This window comes from Bos indicus x Bos taurus, chromosome 25 (assembly GCF_003369695.1).
Source record: "Bos indicus x Bos taurus breed Angus x Brahman F1 hybrid chromosome 25, Bos_hybrid_MaternalHap_v2.0, whole genome shotgun sequence".
Taxonomy (NCBI): domain Eukaryota; kingdom Metazoa; phylum Chordata; class Mammalia; order Artiodactyla; family Bovidae; genus Bos; species Bos indicus x Bos taurus.
Window position 1 is genome coordinate 29,336,973 of NC_040100.1, and position 23,487 is coordinate 29,360,459.

The following is a 23,487-nucleotide window of genomic DNA, read 5'->3' on the forward strand; positions in this document are numbered from 1 at the left end:
CAAGGACAAAGGTGACACGGCAGTGTGGTGGGAAAGGGTGGTCCTTCCATCAGTGGTAACGGGCCAAACTGGATAGTCAGTCACATGAGAAGAACAGGGCTCTTGATCAGCCCCTAGCCTCATGCCATCCCCAAACCTAAATGTGAACTGGAAAACAAACTTTGAGAAGAAAACTTAGCCTAGTATCTTCATAGCTTTTGATAAGCAAAGATTTCTTAGGACAGAAAAAGCACTCAGATATCTTTCAAAGGGTTAAAAACCAAGCCCCAGGAGAAGATGTTTGTCATAACATACTTCTGACAAATGCCTCATCTAGAATACACACAGAAGTCTTGCAAATTATTGACAGTAAGAAAAAGAAAAACCTAATGGGAAAATCGTGAACAAACACAGCACAAATGGTCAATAAATATATGAACGAATGCTTAACCTCATCAGGTATGAGGAAAATGAAAACCACAGCAAAACAGCACTGCACACCCAGCAGAGCTGCTGCGGTAACATGCAAGACTGACACCACCGAGTACTTGGAACAACCACAGCCCGCATACACAACTGGGAGAAGCAGAGTTAGTACGACTGTTTTGGAGAACAGTTTCATAGTATCTACTAAAGAAACACCATACCCATCTGATCCAACAACTCCATTTCTAGATCAACACCTGACAAAGCCACACGTATGTGAACCAAGAGATGCAGCTTAGGAGATTTACTATGGCATAATTCATCAGAGCCCCAGCTGGAAGCAACCAGCTGTCCCATCAAGAGGATGCTGGGTGGATGAACCATGAAGTAGCAAGAATAAGAATTAACTGCTGCTGTTTGCACGAATAAAGATATGACTCACAAACACATTGAGCAAAACTAATCCATGGATTCCAATCAGGGAAGTCACTAAGGGGGGGATGTGAGCCAATGACAATGGAGCTGACAGTGTTCCTCTTCTTGATGTAGCAGTGTGCTTTGGCATTGGTTTTCACTTATAATTTATGGACTTCTCTAACTTATACTACATTTTTAAAAGCTTATTTAAAAAGTGTTGGTGAATCTGTTATACTTTCGTAATAATTCCCCTAAACTTTTCATGTTGAAGCCAGGTCCTTCCAATGCCTTCTGGCTGTGATACGCTTGGCAACAATGGCATTTTCTTTTCTGGTTGGTTGATACTCATTAGAGAAAGGTGCATGTGGTCACTGACGCTCTACAACCAATTCCATTGCAGCCTCAGGCTTAACTGTCAGTATAAGCTTTGGTACTGAAGCTTGGTACCGAAAAGATGTTGAATTCCATGTCCTGAAACAGGGATCTGAGGTGACGGTGCCTCTGGGGTGAGGTCCATGGCTGGATGAACTTTCTCAAATAAGTTTCTAAGAAGCCTGTGTTTGAAGCCAGTGCTGGCCTTGTCAACAGCTAACTCTTGACTTGCATTTGAGGCTTTTTAAACCTGCCTGAATTATGATGAAATTAAGTACTTGAAGTATTTGATATGAAGTATTTTGAAGTTTGGATGAAATGACAAATATTTAAAAATATATCACTATTCTTTCTAAGAGTCAACTTTTAAAAACCGTATTTTCAAATTATGAAATCATTTTAATCACTGTTTCTCAGCCTTATGTTCATTACTCTCCCCCAGAAAAGCTCTCTAGATAATTTTTCTAATCACTCTCTCTGAAATTTTAATACCATAGATGTACTACATTCTCATTCATGTACATAGGTCTGTGCTTTATTACATAAAAACTGTAAAATGCTTCCAACTTTTGCTCCTTTGTGAATGATATCTTCTCCTTGAGAATGCATAATTTAAATTTTTAAAAATTAATGTATCTTTGGCTGTGCTGGGTCTTCACTGATGCACATGTGCTTCCTCCAGTTGAAGTGGGGGCTCCTCACTGGGGTACTTTCTTGTTGCAGAGCACAGGCTCTAAAGCAAGCGGGCTCAGTAGTAGTGGCGCGCAGGCTAGCTGCCCCACGGCATGTGAGATCTCAGTTCCCACACAGGGATCGAACCTGCGTCCCCTGCCTGGCAGGTGGATTCTTAATCACTGGACCACTGGGGAAGTCCCCATGGTTTAAATTAATTATTTTATTCATGCTGAGATTCTATAATACTCATTAATATGATTAACAGTATAGTGTTTAATTCAGTTTTTAAAACAACAAAAATAAATTGGTTTATTTTTTTCCCAAATCAACAGAGGGGAAAAAGAGAGAGGAGGAGGGTGGATACCTGATGAATGTAATCACTGCGTAGTTGAGGATCCTGAGGTCCAGACACCTGCTGGGACCCTTCCCTTCTGTCAGTAAGTGGCCATGTGGGAACTAAAGCCCCATGTCTCCAGGCTCCTGCTCCTCCCAAGATACCAAAGGGCTTTGTTATCAGTAAAGTTCCACCGCTGTGGGCCCTACACAACTCCCACATTTGGTTTCTTATACTGAATTTTGGTAAAAGGAAACAATGTGTTTGAAAACATCTCCATTCTTAGGATCTGGAGATTAAACAAAACTGGTGTTCCATTTCCATCCAGTGAAATAAACACAGAAATGACAGCTCCTTCCTCCTCTGAGTTCTTGGGTCTTTTTGGATGACGCTTTCTTGGGGCAGGTGGCTTGGTGACTTCAGTGGCAGGAGTGTTTGAGGAGGAGGGAACTAAAGCCTTCATAGAAAGACAAAGAACTTTCGCATTTGGGTGCCCCCCCAACCCCAGCCAGATGTTTTCTTCCCATCTGCAAAGCTGGCCCCACACAATTTCTTACATTACAGAAAGGATTATTTCATGGCTAGACACCCCCTTTTACTGGCTCCTCAGTTACCAGTTCCCTCATCAGGGCTTGGGGGCAGTCCTGTCGGCCCCTCTGAGAGTCGCTGTGAGGAGGGTGCTGCTGAGCACGCGGCCGGGGCACCGAGAGCACCCCTGCTGTCCTCCTCCCTCATGGGGTCCCGCGGTGGCAGGCCGGGGGCCGCCTCCCCGGGCCTGGATGAAGCTGTAAAGCAGCAGTGCTTTGTCTTTGATGCTCGTCCAGTTCTCTGGCCTTCCCTGGGTCCCTTCCAATGTCAACAGCTCTCTCGGGCCTGCCTCCTCTTAAAATAAAAACATGCTACAAACACTCTTTTCTTCCTTCATCTCTGTTGCCCTGATGTTTCAGATTTAAGCACTTCACAGGAAGGTCTGAATGACTAATAGGTCTAATCTTCCTCAAGATATTTGGGTCTTCAAAGAAAAAAGTGAATTGATAATTCTTAGCATATGAGGAGACTATTTCTTACAGAGAAGCTTTTTAGTAAGCCTTAATCCTTTTCTACTCCTAGAAATTACGGGCTCTCCATGGAGGAAGGCTTAGCCTGTGTGTAGAAAACATAGGCTTCTACAGATCACATGATCATAAATTGAGTGGTTGGATCAGAGTATAATTTTTTCCTTGTCATGAGATTTTGGATCTTTTTCTAGAGTTTATTTTCTCCAGTTGACTGTAAATAATTCCTTTTTCCTGAAAAGTGAATGAAATGAAGGACAGAGACTCTGTATTTTTATCTGTTTTCCAGAACAGTGTTCTGAGGATGTGTAACCAGTGATTTCCTCTAGTACATAATCAAAATTAGCTGTGGGTGTCCTGCTGTGAGAATTCAGTTTCAGAAACTATCAGGACTCACTCCCTCTGTCCTTCCTGCTTGGGCTCAAACTTTGGGCACATGTTCCTTCTTCATAGTTGCTGGTCACTGAGACCTTTTATCGTCTTTTGGGACTCCTGCCACCTGCTCCTTCCTTCCCATTCTCAGTGTCCCTTCTTATTCTTGTATCTGCTTTATTGCCAAGCTTCTAACTGGCTTTCCTACTTGCAGACTCCCCTCCAACACTGGCATCAGACTGTTCCTTCTTGCATTTTGATTTTACCTTGTCACCATGGTCTTCTGAAACATCCACCATATCAAGATTAAAGTCTTCCCCCCCAAAAAAGTCTTCCCAACTTCACGTTTCTCTAGACATTGGCTCTGCTCAAATCTGCCTTCTGCTTTAAAAATTAGTCATATATGTTACTCAGGCCATTTTTCTCATCATGCAATATAAACAGGCATTGTTTGCTCTAACGTCCTCTGTATTTGTACTCAGACCATTCCTCTTGGTTTGGAAGGGTCCTTCCCAAGTTTCAGGCCCTTTCCCTCCTGCCTTTTCCATAAAACTTTTCTTGACCGCTCCAGCATTTATGCTCAACTGTCTTTTTAAATTTAAAGTGCTTATACCAGGTTTACACTTCTTTTGCTTTTCTCATAGCATCTAATATTCAAGTAAATAAACAGGGAAATCTTTCCTGGATGAGTAACTGTGAAAAGTTGTTTCTAACTTGAAAAGTTCAGAACCTGTTATAGAGGACAAAAAGTGAACTGGAATGCAGACTTTTCTCACTATGTGGACTTCTGACACTATGAGCTTCGATGACAACAGAATGAAAACAATCGCTGAGAACAAATAAATCATAGCATCCCATCTTCAGACACTAAGGGCTGCTCACAAAAACCACAGTGAACCCAGTTTACGAAGCCGTACTTGAGTGGCGCGGGCAGGATGGTCTGGTAGTTGTAGTGCTGCTGCTGCTGGCTGAGGATCTGCAGCTGCAGGAAGAGCTGCTGCTGCTGGAGCAGCCGGGCGTAGTTGGAGTCCATGTGCGGCTCACTCCTCTCCCCCTTCTGATCTGGCGGGATGTACTGGTGGTACTTCAGCTTCTTCACCCGGGGCTTGGGGTCTTTGCACTTTTTGCTGCGGTGTTTGTCGTTTGGATTCTTGGGATGGCTTTGCTATTTTCGAGAAAAAGAACATTTTAAGAGAAAGCAGTCTATTCTACTGTGTGTATATCTGATTTGAAAAGAAAAAGTAACGCACCTTGAAAATCGGGATTGCCTCTCTGGAAAGCAATATACTAAACACATTTCAGGAGCTGTGAGAACATTCGTGTACTCCTAAGAACTTCTGCTGCGTTGTTCCCTTAGACTAAGGGCAAGATGCTCAGTTCTGCATCATCTATGCAAGTTCAACAAACATTTACTTTGGGTCCTGTGTAGACACTGCCTACTGCTTACATATTATTATCTCCTTGTGAAAAAACAGGCTTCACACTAAACATACAATAGGGAAATGATTAAGTATATTTCACTTAATCACAAATATAACTTAAATCTTTTATATTCTGTAAATATTTTGTGATCATTAAAATCTATGGTGAATATATAAAAGCAGAAAAGTGCTTCTAACTGAGATTAAGCAGAATATAAAGCTACCAATTTCCATGGCAAATACACACAAAAAATGCTGAGTGATATGAACATGAATTTAAAACTTCTTTTCCAAAACATTACATTTTTATTTTGAAAAATGGGGTGTGAGACCCTGTCTTATGGTTAAGAATCAGATGTCTCTTCTGGGTTTTCATCTCCTTCATTTATAAGTTATCAGATCAGTTTCTACTTTTTAATATTCATATTGTAAGATAAATTCATCTTTTTAAAGAATGGTCCACAAGAACACAAAACGAGGTATAGGAAACTGTTTCTGAGATGCTTTAGGTACAAAGACACAGCGGGGGTTGTGGGACAAGGATGCAAGAGCTGATCTTATTGGCTCAGTTGCACAGACACTCTGGAATTTGTGGCTCCGATACCAAGAGATGGAATAGGGTGAAATACACTGATCTGTGCCCTGAAGGCACGGACACCTGGCCACACAGAGGAACCAGCCTGGAGTAGCAAGAGCCTTCTCTCCAGGAAGACCAAGGACAAACAGGTCCTGGGGACAGAGGGGAGTGAGGAACACACCCAGGCTAACTGCCTCCAAGGAGGAGCACTGCAGCTAAGTGAGAGGGAAGGACGAAGGCCAGACAGGGATTCAGAGACAGGGTCCTGACCTTGTTATAGCCTCCTTTCTTTGGGCCTTGGTATCCTCACCTGAAAGGTGCTGAAAGGCCAAGCTAGCTCTCCGAGGTCCTTTTTTAGTTCTAAAAGTTTGGGATCTATGTTCTGCTCGTTTTGGCAAAAGCCACATCTGAAATGATTAAACTATTCCTCAGGTTATAACTCCCCCTCCTTTATCTAGCAGTTCTAAATCCACATTAAAAAACTATTTTGACCAAGTAAAATGCAGGGAACAGTGCCATAAATCTGCAGCTTCTCTGAAGAACAAACCAAGCTGTATCAGGCCAAATCTACTAAACAAACAAACAAAAAAAAGGTATTTTCTTCTTGAAAACCTTTAACCTATCACATAATATATCTCCAATACTGCTGAATTTGACCTTGTGTATAGACGTTTGAAATCACATTACCATTACAGACATCTGTGTGTGAGACTCATGAATCCCAAGTGCTAAAGTCTCTCTCTTTGTTTCTTCCCCATGAGTTTCATCTTACTGGCCTGGGTGGAAGCTGAATTGGGAACTGTTGATAAAATGATTTCTAAACTCTTTCTGCACTGCTGCAGTCGTTTTATACAGACTGAATTTTATTCTGTTCTTCTGTGACCATCAAACGAGAGGTCATTTGTTAAAGGTGGAGGTTTCAGTTATGAAAGCTGGGGTGAGCCAGTCCTTCTGAGGTTTTGTTTTCAAGGCTTGACTAAAAGGCAGGCTCTGGACACAGCCTCTGTCCTCCGTGCTCAGGGCTAGAGACCACAGTTGAAGGTGACGTCGCTGAGGGTTGCACGCATGTAGGGTACCTACCTTCACCAGTGCTGGCCCAGGCTTCGCTGAGGATGTAGTGCTTGGGGGGAGGACGGGTGCTGTGGACCGTGGCGGGGGCTGATCTGCAGTAGGAGTTTTCAAGAATTCAGGAACTGCTGGGGACACTGGAGTAAACTGGTGGAAAAGGCAGAAAGGAGACAAGTCTGTGAAATCATTAACAGTGAAAACAGAAAAGCTAGAAAAGAAACAGAAAAATATAGTATTATGTCTGAGACCTAGATGGTGGAATAACTTGCTTTACATCCATTGAGCCAACGATTTAGTCTTTGCCCTGACAACAACGAAAAGCTAAAGCTAAATAAGGCTGGATTCACAAAACTCTAGTGTTTTCTCAGAACTATGGTCAGAACCACCATTTTTTGGCAGAAAGAAAGTCCCAAACTCATAAAAATTATCAAAACAGGACATGGTACTCAAAAGGCTTTTTTGCCCTATAGGTCACACTAATCTGGGCCACTTCAGACGTGATGCTTAGTCGTCGTTACTGGCCCATGACTCCCCTTGATCTCACCCTAGGTGCACTGTCAGGCAGTCTCTGGTAAGAAAGCTTCCGCTTCTGGTAGGTCAGATCCATGCACGTGTCCTTAAAGGTGCTAGACAGCTTCTGTTCCCGTTTCCAAACCTGATTAGTGCTCTTGTGAACCACCGCCTCCCAGTTCTTGCAACAGAAGAAAATCTGAAGAATATATACTAATAGGACTGACCTGTGCATTGACAGTCCCCTCACACTTAGAGCAAGAAGTGAATTTGTTGCCTAGGCCAAATTCAGCAATTACTGAATCTCACTTTGGGGTCATATATTAATAAAGGAAGCCATCAGCAGCCCCAAAAAACTATTCCCACCAGCAATCTTCTGTAAGTACAGTGTAAGTATTCATTTACTGGAAAGAGAGAGTACTGTTATAATAAATCAGTTAAATGTTGCATATTGATTACTACTTGGACCTTGCCTTAAGAGAAAATGTCTTTATCATTTCTATTTCCCTGAACAACTCTCAAATTCATAACAACAATCAAAATCAGTTCTCTTGTTGAAGTATTCGGGTTTAAAAATAGCAAATTGTATTTTTCCTCCTTAAAATAAATGACCTGAAAACTCAGAGGGCTATTAGCAGCAAGAAATATGAAGCTTGGCACATACTGCCTCATCTGATCTGAAGTTGCTCAGTCATATCTGACTCTTTGCAATCTCATGGACTGTGTAGCCTGCTAGGCTCTTCTGTCCATGGAATTCTCTAGGTAGGAATGCTGGCGTGGGTTGCCATTCCCTTCTTCAGGGGATCTTCCCAACCCAGGGATCACACCCAAGTCTCCTGCGTCTCCTGCATTGCAGGCAGATTCTTTACTGTCTGGCACATACTAGTTACTCAATAAATATTTGTTTAATGGGTGAATGGAAGTTCCTGGTGGCGTTCCTCATACTGGGTCACTCCAGGCCTGAAGAGCCTGGGAGATGTGGGTGGGTGCAGTCAGGTGTCCGTGCCCGTGTCACTTCTCTCCCTGAACTGTGTTTTCACTTTGTCATTGATTTTCATTTATAAGTAACTATTAGTTAACAGTAAATGTTGACGATACAAGACAACTTTTTAAAGGTGGCCACACTCAATTTCATTTTCAAACAGAAATGAAGGGACTCCTCCATGAGTCTTGACACCTATGTTCCAGGGTGACTTCTGTCCCCAAAGAGCCCTGAGATGGCTGGCTCCTCAGTGAACCTCTGACGTGCAGTGAATGATGATGACCTGCTGATCCCTGCTTTATAGAATGTAGCTTTATGTCACCTATTTCTCTTTCATGTCCTTTTTTTTTGTTATTTTGGAAACGCGAATACATATCTTTGGGTCAGTTTTCACACAGGGGAAGAACATTCTTTGGCTATTAAATAACTGGCATATGAAGCAGAACCAGATATTTGAATTTTGAAATATATATATATATAGATTTCCTTGCAGATAAATTCTACTAACCTAGTAAGCTGTTTTACCAGTCTAGCCCCTATTGACTGATATGATAGTAATGATTTATTAGACAACAGTCTTAGTAAATGTGGTATCAACTGTAATATTTATGAAAATGTATGGCCTCTATTTCTAGACCTCGTCTGATTGACTTCCGCCTTAATGCTCCCATCTTTTAGCTTTTTTGGCATTTTAGTTTGACTCTGCTATCTAGAAAACCACAGACTCCCTCCTGCATAACTCAACTGAGATAAACTGATTGTTAATTTTACCTAATGGGAAGATAAATTCTGGTTAAAAAGGGAGAAATATCTAAATGCTTCTTTACATATTGCTGGTCTTTTTTATGTGCCTTAGAAAGGAAACCTCCACCTCCGCTACGCTCCCGTCTTCCTTCATATATCTAGATGTTGGAATTCCAGTGGCTAGAATTACCCCAAAAGTCTCAATATTACGATTTTTGAAATGAAAGTATTCCAAAAAGGACTAAAAGAATATCCAAGGCATAGAGGATACCACACTTATTTTGTTCCACAGTAAATTGAGCAATATGTTAAAATCTTAATGCTTCATCGACATCAAGATCTAAATTCACCTTACGGACTATTAAAAATTTAATCTCAAAATGATTGAGAATCTTCTCTCCAAAAAAAAAAAAAAAAGTTGCAAACTTTGCCTTGTTTTATTGGATCTGATACACTGTTCTTTTCACAACTTCTGGTCTCGTGACAATGGTTGTAATTTTAACATGAAGTATCAGGAAAACATTATTTTTTAATGATGGATATTTACACTCTACATAAAACTCAAAAGAAAGCACTTCAAATATTAAAGACTGGAGAAGGAAATGGCAACCCACTCCAGTATCCTTGCCTGGAAAATCCCATGGACGGAGAAGCCTGGTGGGCTACAGTCCATGGGGTCGCAAAGAGTTGGACTCGACTGAGTGACTTCACTTTCTTTCTCATATTAGAAATCACTATAGAAAAGTTTGCTACAAAAGAAAAAAGTAAGTTCAGAGCAAGTGTTTAAGCTGATTAGAGTTTTATGATGTTTCAGGTATCTGCACTGGCTCCTTCTGAAAAGACGATACACTTGCCAAAGACCAATCATTTTTCTCTGGTGAGTTCCTTTTTCATTAGAATTTCTTTATACAATCTGGAGAGGTAGAAACTAGATATTTAAAAACAAAAGTGTTTTGTACTGTAGACTTTAAATCTACAAAAAAAGTGTTTGCAACTTAGGATGTAGCAGAGATCTTAAGAGGACAATATGCAAATAAGAGATTCAACATGCAATTATTCTTTAAAGCCTCAGATAAAATGAGTCAAATACAAATCAAAAATATATGCTTTGTATATTTACCAGATGGATAGTTTATGTAAAATTCCAGCTTTGTTAAAACAGATCACCTTACACTGACCCCTTGTTTCTGTATTACATAGCTGTAAGTTTAAGCATGTCATTTGTAGAAAAAATAGCTGAACATTAAAATCCACTGGCATGGTAGCTTGAGGACGTTCGGGTGGTGCTTGAATACCTGGTAGTAGTGAGGACTGACATGTGTCACTCATTTTAAAAAATCTATTATTTTTAAAAATAATGGTAAAATATATGTAAGATAAAATTTACCAATTAAAGCATTTTAAAGTATGTAACTGTATGTCATTAAATACATCCACACTGCTCTGCAGCCATCACTACTATTCGTTTTCAGAACTTTTTCATCATCCCTAACTGAAACTCTGTGCTCATTCAACAACAATATTCCATTCTCCCCTCTCCCCAGCAACCACCATCTACTTTCTATATGTATAAATTTAACTACATTTAGAGTGGAATCATACATCTTTCTTTTCGTGGATGGCTTATTTCACTTAGTATAGTGTCCTCAAGATTAATCCATTTTGTAGCTTGTGTCAGAATTTCCTTCTTTTTTAAAAATTTATTTATTTCTTTTAATTGGGGGCTAATTACTTTACAATATTGTAGTGGTTCTTGCCATACATTGACATGAATCAGCCATGGAGAATTTCCTTCTTTTTAAGGCTGAGTAATACTCCACTGTATGTATACCACATTTTGCTTCTCCATTCATTTGTTGATGGACACATGGGTTACTTCTAATGCTGCTAGGAGCATGGGTGTACAAGCTGATGTTCAAATCCCTGCTTTAGTTCTTTTGGCCATAGACCCATAAATGAAATTGCTGATAAGGTCATTTTGTTTTTAACTTTTTGAGTAACTGCCATGCCATTTTCTATAGCAATATGCACCATTTATTTCACAATTCCACCAACAGTGAACAAGGGCTCTAATTTTTCCACATCCTTGCCGACAACCTGTTAATTTCTGTTCGTTTTGATATTTGCTATTCTAATGGTATGAGGTGATATCTCATTGTGGTTTTGAGTTGAATCTCTAGCCATTAGTGTTGTTGAATATCATTTCATTTGTTTGTTAGTCTTTATATATCCTCTTTGAAGAAATGTTTATGCAAGTCCTTTGCCCATTTAAAAATCAGTTTTTTTCCCCTGTTATTTGTGAGAGTTCTTTACATATTCTGAATATTAGCCCCTTACTGGATACATGATTTGCAGATTTTTTTTCTCTCATGCTGTGGGTTGCTTTTCACTCTGTTGATAGTGTGCTTTGATGCAGGTTTTAATTTTGATGAAGCCTAATTATCTATTTATTCTTTTGTTGCCTGGTGTCATATTTAAGAAATCAGTCAAATTCAGTGTCATGAGGCTTTCTCCTATTCCTCCCCCTCTCCTCAGAGATTTTAACAGTTCTAGCTCTTATGTTCTGGAGAAGGAAATGGCAACCCACTCCAGTGTTCTTGCCTGGAGAATCCCAAGGACGGGGGAGCCTGGTGGGCTGCCGTCTATGGGGTCACACAGAATCGGACACGACTGAAGTGACTTAGCAGCAGCAGCAGCAGCTCTTACGTTCAGGTCTTTGATCACTTTGAGTTAATCTTCATATATGGTGTTAGGTAAGGATCCAACTTCACTCTTTTGCATATGGACATCCAGTTTTCTTAACACTGTTTGTTGAAAAGACTGTCCTGTTTCCTTGAGACTGGGTGACCTTGACACTTGATCTTAAAATCATTTGACCATATATGTGAAGACTTATTTCTGGGTTTTCGATGCTGTTCCATTGGTCTATGTGTCTCTTTATGCCTAAACCACACTGTTTTGTGATTGGGATTTTTATAGGCATTGTACTGAATCCATGGATTGCTTTTCGGTAGTACTGACATCAGCACAATGTTAAATTTTCTAATCCATAAGCATGTCTTTACACTTGTGTGTTTGGTTGACTTTTTGCAGTGATTCCTTTCTCATTTCCTATAGATAAACATCCTATAGATATTTTCTTTGTTGTTACCATGTGAATTACATGTAACATCCTAAAGCCATGACATCTAACTTATATTGATACCAATCTCAGTTATATACAAGAACTACTTTTATAGCCACACCTCCCCACTTTGTATTATTATTGTCACAAATTACATTATATATTATGCAGTTATTAACAGATTTATAATTTTTTGTGCATCTGTTGCTTAAATTGCTTAAATCCCATAGAAAATAAAAAGTGGGGTTATATACAGAAATTATAATAACACCATTCCTTATATTTGTCCATGTATTTACTTTTTACCAAAGAACTTCATGTTTCTGAATGGCTTTGAGTTAACTGTCTAGCATCTGTTCATTTCAACTTAAGGACTCTCTAGCATTTCTTACACGGCAAGTGTAATGATAATGAACTCCTTTGATATTTGTCTGGCTTTGTTGTTTTAATTTCTCACTCAGTTATGAAGGACAGTTTGGCTGATATAGAGTTCTTGGTTGATAAATTTTGTTTCAGCAGTTAAATATATCATCCAAATATGTCTTCTGGCCTGCAGTGTTCTTCTGAGAAATCCACTTATATTTTTACTGGGGAATTTCCTCTTATATGCAACAAGTGACTTTTCTTGCTGCTTTTAAGATTCTGCCTTTGACTTTTGATAGTTTGATTATATAATGTGTCTCAGCATGCAACCCACTCCAGTACTCTTGCCTGGAAAATCCCATGGACGGAGGAGCCTGGTAAGCTGCAGTCCATGAGGTCGCTAAGAGTCGGACACGACTGAGCGACTTCACTTTCACTTTTCACTCTCATGCATTGGAGAAGGAAATGGCAACCCACTCCATTGTTCTTGCCTGGAGAATCCCAGGGATGGGGGAGCCTGGTGAGCTGCCGTCTATGGGGTCGCACAGAGTTGGACACGACTGAAGCGACTTAGCAGCAGCAGCAGTATGAATCTCTTTGGGTTTATTCTCTTTGGAGTTCATTGAGCTTCTTGGGTTCCTAAGTCCATTTCTTGCCTCAAATTTGCAAAGTTTTGGGCCATCATTCTTAAATTAATTTCTCTGCCATAATGCCCCAATGGATCAGCTTGATGGTATCTCACATGTCCCTTAGGCTCTGTTTACTTTTTTCATTCTCTTTATCCTTAGACTCCATAATTTCAAATGATCTGTCTTCAAGCTTGCTGTCTGAGTCTGCTGTTGAACCCTCTGATGGACTTTTCAGTTCAGTTAGTGTATTTTTCAGCTCCATGAATTTTTAAAAACAATTTTTGTTGATATTTTCATTTTGTTCATATATTGTTTCCCTGATTTCTTTCAGTTCATTGCTTGTGTTTTCCTTTAGCTTTTTGAGCATGTTTAAGACAGTTATTTAAAGTCTTTGTTTAGGAAGTCTGACATGTTTCTTCAGGGATAGTTTCTAGAGATTATTTTGTTGCTTTGAATGGGCTATATTTCCCTGTTGCTTTGTATGCCTGTTTTTTTCTTTTGGTTTCATCTTTGGTTTAAAATTGGGCATGAGAAAAAACAATCCACCTCTCCCAGTCTTTGCAGACAGTTGTTGAAGACCTTAACTAATTTTATGGGCCTTGCATGTCTTCATTTCCCAGAGTCTCATCATGACTTCTCTGGGCATTAAGAGTTCTATTGTATTCCCTCAGTTTGGAACATCCCCTGGAGAAGGAAATGGCAACTCACTCCTTTGCCTGGGAAATTACAAGGACAGAGGAGCCTAGTGGGCTACTGTCCACGGGGTCACAAAGAATCTGACAAGACTGAGCAACTAACACTTTCATTGCATTCTTTGATCTGTAATCTGCTGCCCTCAGGTGTCTGTGGGTCTGCGGTTACTCTACAGTTTTCACATGATAATGGCTCCTGCCACTACCTTCTATAGCTTCTGCTAGCCTGAGATCCAAATTATGCACTTCAGAAACTAGTTCCTCAACTAGCCCACAACAGGCCAGAATACTGCTAACAAGTTCTGCTCCATACCTTCCATCCTGAGGGAGGGAACTGGGTACTGGGCGACTTCCTCTGTGCCGTGTTAAGGGTGGGAAAGGATGAGTGAAAACACCATGGCATGTTCTATGTTTCTGATGTGGCTTTTTCTTAATTGGGGGTTTGGTTGATGTAGATCTCTGACTGGTTTCCAGAGCTCTATACAATCATTTTAGCCTGTGGTTTACTTACTGCGTCTGTGAGAGAATGAGGGCCTGGACCTTGCTTTGTTGATGTGTATTATCTTTCACAGTGAGATAGTGGTAAGTATGCAGATACATGTGTAATAATCTCAGTGTGAATCTATTCATTTAGTATTTCTGATTTTTTATAGTTCAATTATAACTAATGCTATTAATGATTATAAAATAGAAACACATAGCAGAAGAGTGATTAGTCAGAGGACCAACTATTCTAATCATTAATGAATTTGTTACTTTTGGTGGTAACTTCATAACAATTTCATATACTTTAGGATCAACTTTGGAAAACCTAGAGCCAATGTCCACTTTTTAAAAATACAGTCCTCTTTATAAAGTTGTCACATATTATTTATTATATTCTACAGAATCACATGGGATGTCTATTACAACCTTGGTGTGACCATGTTGGTGATTCACAAGTTGGTTAAAGTACCTCTTACGGGGTCAGAATGTGAAAGTATAATAAATAATAAAATTACTGTTATTCATTTTTGGTATCTGAACTATGTGAGATTGTATAGTAGACAAAAAAATGTTATGTATGTACTTCTTAGGCAATAGAAATAATAGTTGTCACTATCAATCATAACGGGATAACACAGGATGATGTGCTGGAAAAGTATCACACTGTTGGCCTAATTAGAACTAAGTCATTAGTTCAAATCCTATACAGGCCAGACAGATGCTTTTTCATGACATCTGCCCCAGATAATACATGCGAAGTAAGTTGTTCAGTGCCTGAACGACACTTAGGGGCTCAGCAAACGTTGGCCATTATTTTTATCATCTCAATTATATTCAATAAAGATTTATTAATAAACGAGAAAGGCCTATTCTGCATAATGCACTATTTTAGGCACTTTCCTGTTGGTCACAGAACTGAGTCAAGAACTGGGATGGAAAACAATTTCACAGTTAACGTTGGAACTCAGCTCAAAACTCGATGAATAGTGGCAGACTCCTTCCTCATGATATGTAAGTTATAAAAAGCATAATTGGAGTAATAATAGAAATTACAGTCAATGTCTTTGATGTTCTACTCAGGCCTTTATTGATAAATATTTGCAAAGAAAGCTAGTCTAACTTTGATTATTTACTATATGTGCACCTGGGCTTACATATTAGACCTTGCTCATTCTCTTTGTTAGCTTAAACCTAAAATTTCTGTTATCTGGCAAATGGTCATCTACCTGAACATTACTTGAAACAATGGGAAAAAATATTTTACCAAATTCCCTTAAGCTTGTCTTCTTGAAGATACAGAATAAGAGATGAACAAGGTTCCTTTCAGTACTACTATGAATTTGAAAATGAACACAGATCCTGTCAGATCATACTTACAGTTAAACATCTGGGTGTTTATAATAAATGATTATTTAAATGACTTAAGAAACCACTGAGAGAAAAAAAGTCTTCCAGTTAAAAGGACCAGTGTCACAGCTCCTGGTACACACGTGTGGCTTGCTGGTCTTAATTTTCTACAGCTTTCCATTGTTCAAGAGTTGCCTCAGCGTAAAACAGAGCTCTGGTATGTGATGTGTCATTTATTAATATTTTGGCAAATTCCTTTCCAGATGTACTTTGATCAGAATTAAAAGACAAAAGTCCAAGGAAAAGCAGTTTTAGTCTCTTTACAGACCACACAGAAATACATATTTCAAAGAATTTACATTTTGAAGGAAGGATGTAGTGGTATATTGTTCACATTGTGAGGTCATTAGCTTTTTAGCACTGGGATTGTAAAAGTGCCTGAAAAATGTTTTTTGTCTAGATGTTATGTGTTAAAAAATTTTTTTGGAGGAAATGTTTATTTGAATACTTTTCCTGTAGGACTTAAACTTCTGGTATCTGTGTGTTCTGAAAAAGAATTAAGGAGACTATATGTCATGAGACATTTTGCAATAAAGCAAGGCATATGGAAATCTTGAGCCTAATTTTCTCTCAACTAATTATCCATAAGTATAACTTTTAAAGAACCTTAAGGAAATTCCCTGAATAAGTCTTGGACTTTATATGAGGCCAAGTAAGAAAAGAATTGAACAGGAAAATTAGAAAAATGTGTTTAAGCCACAGAATTAAATGTGTAGCATAAAATGATGATCAATCACCATATGAGAAAAACCTGGTTCATTGGTAAACAAGTGAAATCTATGTTAGAGCCACTCAAAAGTATAGTCTGTGGACCTCAGTTACCTGCCAGTGACAAGGACAGAAGTCTTAGGAAAGCTGATGTCACTCCACTTTTACTTTATATTACAAAAGGATTAGTCCATAATACATTGGAAATTAAACTATATAAAAAAACATATTATCCCTTCACTACAGGCAATTTGAGGACCACTGGTCTATAGTAATTAAATTCACCATCAAACTCCTGTACTGAATTTCCTTTTTCTGAATTTCCATTTTAAAGATTAAAAACTCAGAATCTCAAAGAACATCCAAAACAAAATGAGGGCCATCCCTGCTCTCTGGAAACTTGATGTCTAATGAGAAGCAATGTTTTCAGGTATTGATCTGCATGCATGCAAAATTGCTTCAGTCGTGTCTGACTCTGTGTGACCCTAAGGACTGTAGCCTGAGAGGCTCCTCTGTCCATGGGATTCTCTAGGTAAGAATACTGGAATGGGTTGCCATCTCCTCCTCCAGGGGATCTTCCCGACCCACGGATCAAACCCACACCTCTTACGCTGCAGATGTGGCAGGCGGGTTCTTTACCATTCGTGCCACCTGGGAAGTCCCTCAGGTATTGATACTTTCCCTTAAACTATAAATGTGAAAGTAATTATATTTAGGAAGATTAATACATTTTACTTATATATCAAGTGGGATATCTAGACAAATTTTAAAAACAAACATGAGATAACAGTGAAAATAAAGTACAGAATTTCCCAAAGCAAAACATAATTATCACTTCTAGACACAAAAACCACAGACTTTACAGGCATCATAAAATTGGCCTCTGTAGTTGATTAAAAAGCCAAAAACAAATATCTACAACATTCTTACAATCCTACTTAAGGATTATCTTTCTCTGACATCAGTATAGTACAGTTAACATGGAGATGCTTATTTAATTACATGAATAAAGTGTATAATAATATTAAGAATCTTTGTCAGATTCCTTATTTATAAATAGTAAAATACTGAAAGGGAATTTTATAAAGGACACACAATTTAAGAAGGTTTCAAGGTATACAGTGTAGGAATTATGTAATGGGAAAGGTGCCGTAAGCCAGCCCTGACTCTAGGCTCTTTTACTTGAATGTATAAGTAGGAAACGCACCATTCTCTAAAGTGGGTCTCTTTCCAAAGGCACTCGTGACAAATAAAAAGCAGACAGAAGTGGCACTGGAGCAACACTAAAGAGTGTTAGGAAAATTAATGTTTAAGTTCATGAATGACCTCAGGCTTCATGTGTGCTGCCCTGGCAATAAATAGGCTGTATTTATTCTTCAAGAAACACAATTGTTCTCCCTTCTGTTTTTCCTTCAAGGAATTCTGGAATGTCAGCCTACTGGTGGGACTGCCTCTGATTGAAGTTTCTCACTTATAAACTTACAGTTTCTTACAGGTGGAACCGTCATGAAGCTGTTACCAGGCAGATAGCTGAGGTGACAGAAAGTCTCTGTTACTAAAAGCTAAGACCATGCTAATAGCTGTCTGATGTCCTGACCTACTCAGACAGAAACAGAGAACAAACAACCCAAATGGGTAAGTAGAACTGTTTTCTAATAGTATTAACTTGCATATTTGACATTCTTTTTAGCCCTATTTTTAAAGCTGAAAACCAGGGTGCAGCCAGTATGTAAGGACAGTAGGGGCTGGTCGCTGACGCTCATTTCTTCCAGGTCAGGTTCCAATGAAGCTGAGGGGCCAGTCACACTTGCCCTGTAAACTCTGACAGGAGAGTATAAAGTGTAGCTCCTCTGACTACCTCTGATGGTTCCAAGTGGGAGACAGGCTGGCATCACAGGATGCAGTATGGGAGACATACTGCTGCTACAAGCTGGCATTAGTCAGTGCTCATGGTGCTGAATTCAACTAAGTACTCTTTCTGTACCAGGCCCTGTGCTAGGTGTTAAAGATACACACCTCTATTTCAGATAATGGTGATAAATGCAGTAAAGAAGATAATGTTGAAACATATAGTCCCTAACAAATAGATATTCATGAATGAGAAGAAATGCTGTAAGAAAATATCCAAACATTTTTAATCACCAAACTTCCATACTGCTCTGAACCGAGGCCTCCCCTGGTGAAAGGGTGAGGCCAGATAATTGCTCAATTCCTGTACAATTCAAAAATTCTATGATGCTTGGTTTTAGTAAGAACATTTTCTACTGAACTTGACCCATCACATTAAGTAGTTCAACAGTCTTGACTTTTAAAATAACTAAATACTATTAAAATTTCAGTAAGGGAAAAACATGATAAAGAGGAAAAACAAATTATGTGCAGCATGAGAGTTCTTTAAAACCAAAAGAAACACAAATGCTCATTGAGGAAATAAGAAATGTGAATTTCTAATTCAATTATTAAAAAATATTAGATTCTTTTGCATGTACTATATTGAATACTCATATATAATCTGATGCATAGTAGGTGCTGGATAAGTATTTGTTGAATAAATTTAGTATAACCAAAGTCAAGTGGCCAAATGAAACATTCCAGTCTCCAGTGTGCAGAGTTTGAAGTAATGATATTACCTATTTGTGGTACAGACATAGTCACCGTGGAACTCTTTCTTGGAAGGCAGATGAAGTGCCTACCTTTTGCCTAACATAAGGTTTCAAATTCATTTAGTATCTAGTAATTATTCAAAGAGATAATCAGTGCCCACTATGCATGTATTAAAAAACCAGGGTGTAGTGAAAAATAGGAAACAACTGTAGGGATTTCCCAGCTCAGTTGGTAAAGAATGTGCCTGCAGTGCAGGAGGCTGGGGTTTGATCCCTGGGTTGGGATGATCCCCTGGAGAAAGGAATGCAACCCACTCTAGTATTCTTGCCTGGAAAATCCCATGGACAGAGGAGCCTGGTGGGCTATAGTCCATGAGATCCCACGAGTCGGACATGAATTAGTGACTAAAACACCACTAACCAACAATGAGGAATTGGTTAATAGAGATACAGTGTATCAGTTCAGTTAAATACTAAGGTATACAAGCAAGGTACACATAAGGTTACCATATGCCACAGCAATTCCACTCCAAGATATATACCCAAGAAAAGTGAAAACATATGTCCACATAAAAACTTGTCTAGTGTTCACAGCACCATTAGTCATAATAGCAAATGTCCACTAACTGATGAAAAAAAAATGTGGTATATCAACACAATGGAATATTACTCTGCCACAACAAGGGATGAGGTACTGATACATGCTACAACATGGATGAACCTTAAAAACATTACACCTAAGCAAAAGAAGCCAATCACAAAAGATGATATACTGTATGATTCCAGAATTTATTACAAAAAAATGTCTGGAATAGGTGAATCCAGACAAAGTATATTGATGGTTGCTTAGGGCCAAATGGAGTGACTGCTGATATGTACAGGCTTCTTTTGGGAAAGATGAAAGTGTTCTGGAATCAGATAGTGTGAGAGTTGCACAAATCTGTGAATATACTAGTAAGCACTGAATTACACACTTTAAAAGGTTGAATTTTCCCAGTGCCTTTTTTTTTAACAGAAATAGAAAAATTCATCCTAACATTAACACAGAATATCAAGGGACCCCAAGTAGCCAAAATCATCTTGAAGAAGAATAAAATTTGAAGATCTCACACTTCCTGATTTCAAAATTTACTATGAAGCTCTAGTAATCAAAATGATACTGACATAAAGACAGAGATACAGGCCAATGCAAAAGAATAGAAAGCATGTAAATACACTCTCTTATATATGACCAAATGATCTTTGACAACAGTGCCAAGACCATTCAGTGGGGATGGAACAATCTTTTCAACAAATGGTGTTGGGGAAAACTGGATATCCACATGCAAAAGAATGAAGTTGGATCTTTATCTTATATACAAAAATGAAAATCAATTAAAGACCTAAATGTAAGACCCCCAAACTATGAAACTCTTAGAAAAAAAACAGGATCCAATCAATCCAAAACAATCTAATTTATGACACCAAATTATGGCAATGATTTCATAGTCTGACACCAAAAACACAGGTCACATAACCAAAAATACACAAAGAGGACTAGATCAAACTTAAAAACGTCTGTTCATTAAAGGTTACTGTCAACAGAGTGAAAAAGATGGGAGAGAGTATTTGCAAATCATATATCTGATAAGGGGTTAATATCGAGAACATATAAAGAACTCCTACAACTCAGCAACAGAAAAGCAACCTGATTTTAAAGAGAGCAAAGGATTTGAAAAGGGATTTCTCCAAAGATGATATACAAATGACCAAAGGCATATGAAAAGATGCTCAACATCACTAATGATTAGAGAAATGCAAATCAAAACCACAGTGAGACATCACAATCAATGGGCAGAAGACCTAAATAGACATTTCTCCAAAGATGACATACAGATGGCCAACAAATACATTAAAAGAGACTCAACATCACTAATGGTCAGAGAAAAGCAAATCAAAACTAGAGTGAGGCTATCACCTCACGTGAGTCAGAATGGCCACTATCAAAAAATTTACAAATGATAAATGCTGAAGAGGATGTGGAGAAAGAGAACCCTCCTACACTGTTAGTGGGAATGTACACTGATGCAGCCAATATGGAGATCAGTATTGAGGTTCCTTAAAAAACTAAAAATAGAACTACCCTATGACCCAGCAGTACCACTCCTGGGCATATACCCAGAGAAAACCATAATTCAAAAAGATATATGCACCCCAGTGTCCACTGCAGCAGTATTTACAATAGCCAGGACCTGGAAGTCACCTAAATGTCCATCAGCAGAGAAATGGATAAAGATGTGGTACATATATACAATGGACTATTTATTAGCCATAAAAAGGAATGAAATTGTGCCATGTGAAGAGACATGGATGAATCTAGAGGCTGTCATAAAGAATGAAGCCAGAAAAACAAGTATCTTATATTAACACATATGCATGGAATCCAGAAAAAATGGTAGAGATGATTTGCAAAGTAGAAATAGAGACAAATGTATAGATACCGAGGGGGGGTGGGGGTGGGATGAACTTGGAGGTTGGGACTGACACATGTACGCTACTGTGCATAAAACAGGTAACTAATGAGAAGCTACTGCCCAGGGAACTCTGCTCGGTGCTCTGTGGAGAGGGGATCTAGGTGTACGTATGGCTGAGTCACAGCAGTGTAAACCAACTATACTCCAGTTGAAAAAAGAAAACAGTGAATATACTCAATATCTTATAATACTATAACGGAAAAGAATCTGAAAATATATATACACATATATATTTGTATAACAATCATTTTGCTGTCCACTTGAAACTACACAAAATTGTAAATTAACTATACTTCAATAAAAACAAACACAGTGAGATCACCTCATTCCACTGAAACAGCTACTATGACAAGAACAGAAATTAACAAGTGTTGGTGAGGATGTGGAAAAATAGGAACACATGTGCACTGGTGGCTGTGGTTTAGTGTCTCAGTCGTGTCCGACTCTTTGCGACACTATGGACTGTAGCCCACCAGGTTCCTCTGTCCATGGGATTCTCCAGGTAAGAATACTGGAGTGGGTTGCCATTTCCTCCTCCACTGCTGCTGGGAGTGTGAAATGTTGCAACCAGTATGGAGAACAGTATGGTGGTTCCTTAAAAATTAAAAATAGAACTACCATATGATCCAACAATCCCACTTCTGGGTATATGCCCAAAGAACTAAAAGCAGGGTCTCAAAGAGAGATTTTCACACTCGTGTACTCATCATTATTCACAACAGCCAAGAGATGGAGGCAACCCCATGTTCACTAATGAATGGATAAACAAAATGTGGTATATCCATAAAATGGAATATTATGCAGCTTAAAAACTGAGAGAGATCTTGTCACATTTTACAACATAAATGAACCCCAAGGACACTTAAATAATGTAAGCCATATGAGATATTCAAAGTAATCAAATTCATTGAGATTGAAGGAAAGTACTTACCAGGCCTGGGGGGATGGGGAGTTGATGTTTAATGGATTTAGCTTCAGTTTTGTAAGACAAGCTTCTAGAGATCTGCTGCACAACAGTGTGAATACAGACTACAGGCCTGTACACTTAAAAGACGACCAAGATGGTTAAAAAGAAAAAAGCGTGAATTTTATGATGTGTGAATTGTAACTCAAAAAAAAGTTACATGAAAAAATTGAGTTACAAAACTGTAAAGTAAAAATGTGTACATAGAACAGAAAGAAAATGTAAGAATCTACTGAAAATGTGAATAGCTGGATTACATGTGAAAAATCTATGCTTTTCTGCACTTTCAGACTTTTTTTCTAGTGAAGATGCATTACCTAGATACATAAAAACAAGGCACTTTCTTGGTTTAGGGGTTAAAAACAAGAAAAGCAATACCTGGGCTGGAGTGTTTGTAGTCACAGGAGATGGCGATTCACTAACTTTTGGCTCACTTGGGGACGCGGCTGACCCCTGCGACTCCTGGCTGGCTGGCTGGTCCGGAGACAAAGCATCACTGCTGTCTTCGTCAAATGAGAAATCGCCCTGAGTTTGGGGATAGTCCTCTTTCCCAACGCCTAAAGAAAGAAGTGATTCTTAATTGATCTTGGCCTTGGAATACTAAGGTTAAAATGAAAAAGGAGAAATATTATTCATTATAAGGACTAAAGAAAGCTGTTTAAAAACAAAGTTGGACATAATGTACTTCTCAGTGGGAGAATACACAACTACCTATGACGAATACCTGGGGGAAAAGACCAAACCTGAGTCAGATCAAGCCTTTGGATCAGACTACTACTGATAGGAGTACAGGAGACAAGAGATTTTTAAATGACACCTAGGGATGCAAATGCATTCAAAAAACCTAGAGTGTGGAAGTGCTAAAGGACAAAATAAGTTCATTCATCAGCAAGTAAAAAGCAAAGAGAGGAGGAAGAAGATCTGCCCAGGAGACTGACCTAAGAGATACATCAGCTCAAGACAATGTGCGGAGCTTGCTTGGATCCAGCTGTTGAAAAACATTATGAGGCCAAATGGGGCTCTGACTGGGGTATCTGTTGCTAAGTCCCACCTCAGGGAGCAGCGC

General features: G+C 38.9%; 1 protein-coding gene and 1 long non-coding RNA gene across 11 annotated transcripts in view; one reads left to right on the forward strand and one right to left on the reverse strand.

The window, feature by feature from the left end:
* The window catches only part of MRTFB (myocardin related transcription factor B), a 213,264-nt gene that overhangs the window by 18,168 nt on the left and 171,609 nt on the right, over positions 1 to 23,487 (reverse strand). For all 10 annotated transcript variants that reach the window (XM_027527416.1, XM_027527415.1, XM_027527414.1 and 7 more), the window contains 3 exons: positions 22,800 to 22,978; positions 6,709 to 6,843; positions 4,548 to 4,795 (listed from right to left, as the gene is read on the reverse strand). In XM_027527416.1, the coding sequence (XP_027383217.1) occupies positions 4,548 to 4,795; positions 6,709 to 6,843; positions 22,800 to 22,978 (562 nt within the window). The remainder of the gene's footprint in view (positions 1 to 4,547; positions 4,796 to 6,708; positions 6,844 to 22,799; positions 22,979 to 23,487) is intronic.
* LOC113883570 overlaps positions 8,042 to 23,487 on the forward strand; it is a 36,012-nt gene continuing 20,566 nt past the window's right edge. The window contains exons 1-2 of the long non-coding RNA XR_003508682.1: positions 8,042 to 9,809; positions 17,827 to 17,976. This is a non-coding gene — a long non-coding RNA (uncharacterized LOC113883570). The remainder of the gene's footprint in view (positions 9,810 to 17,826; positions 17,977 to 23,487) is intronic.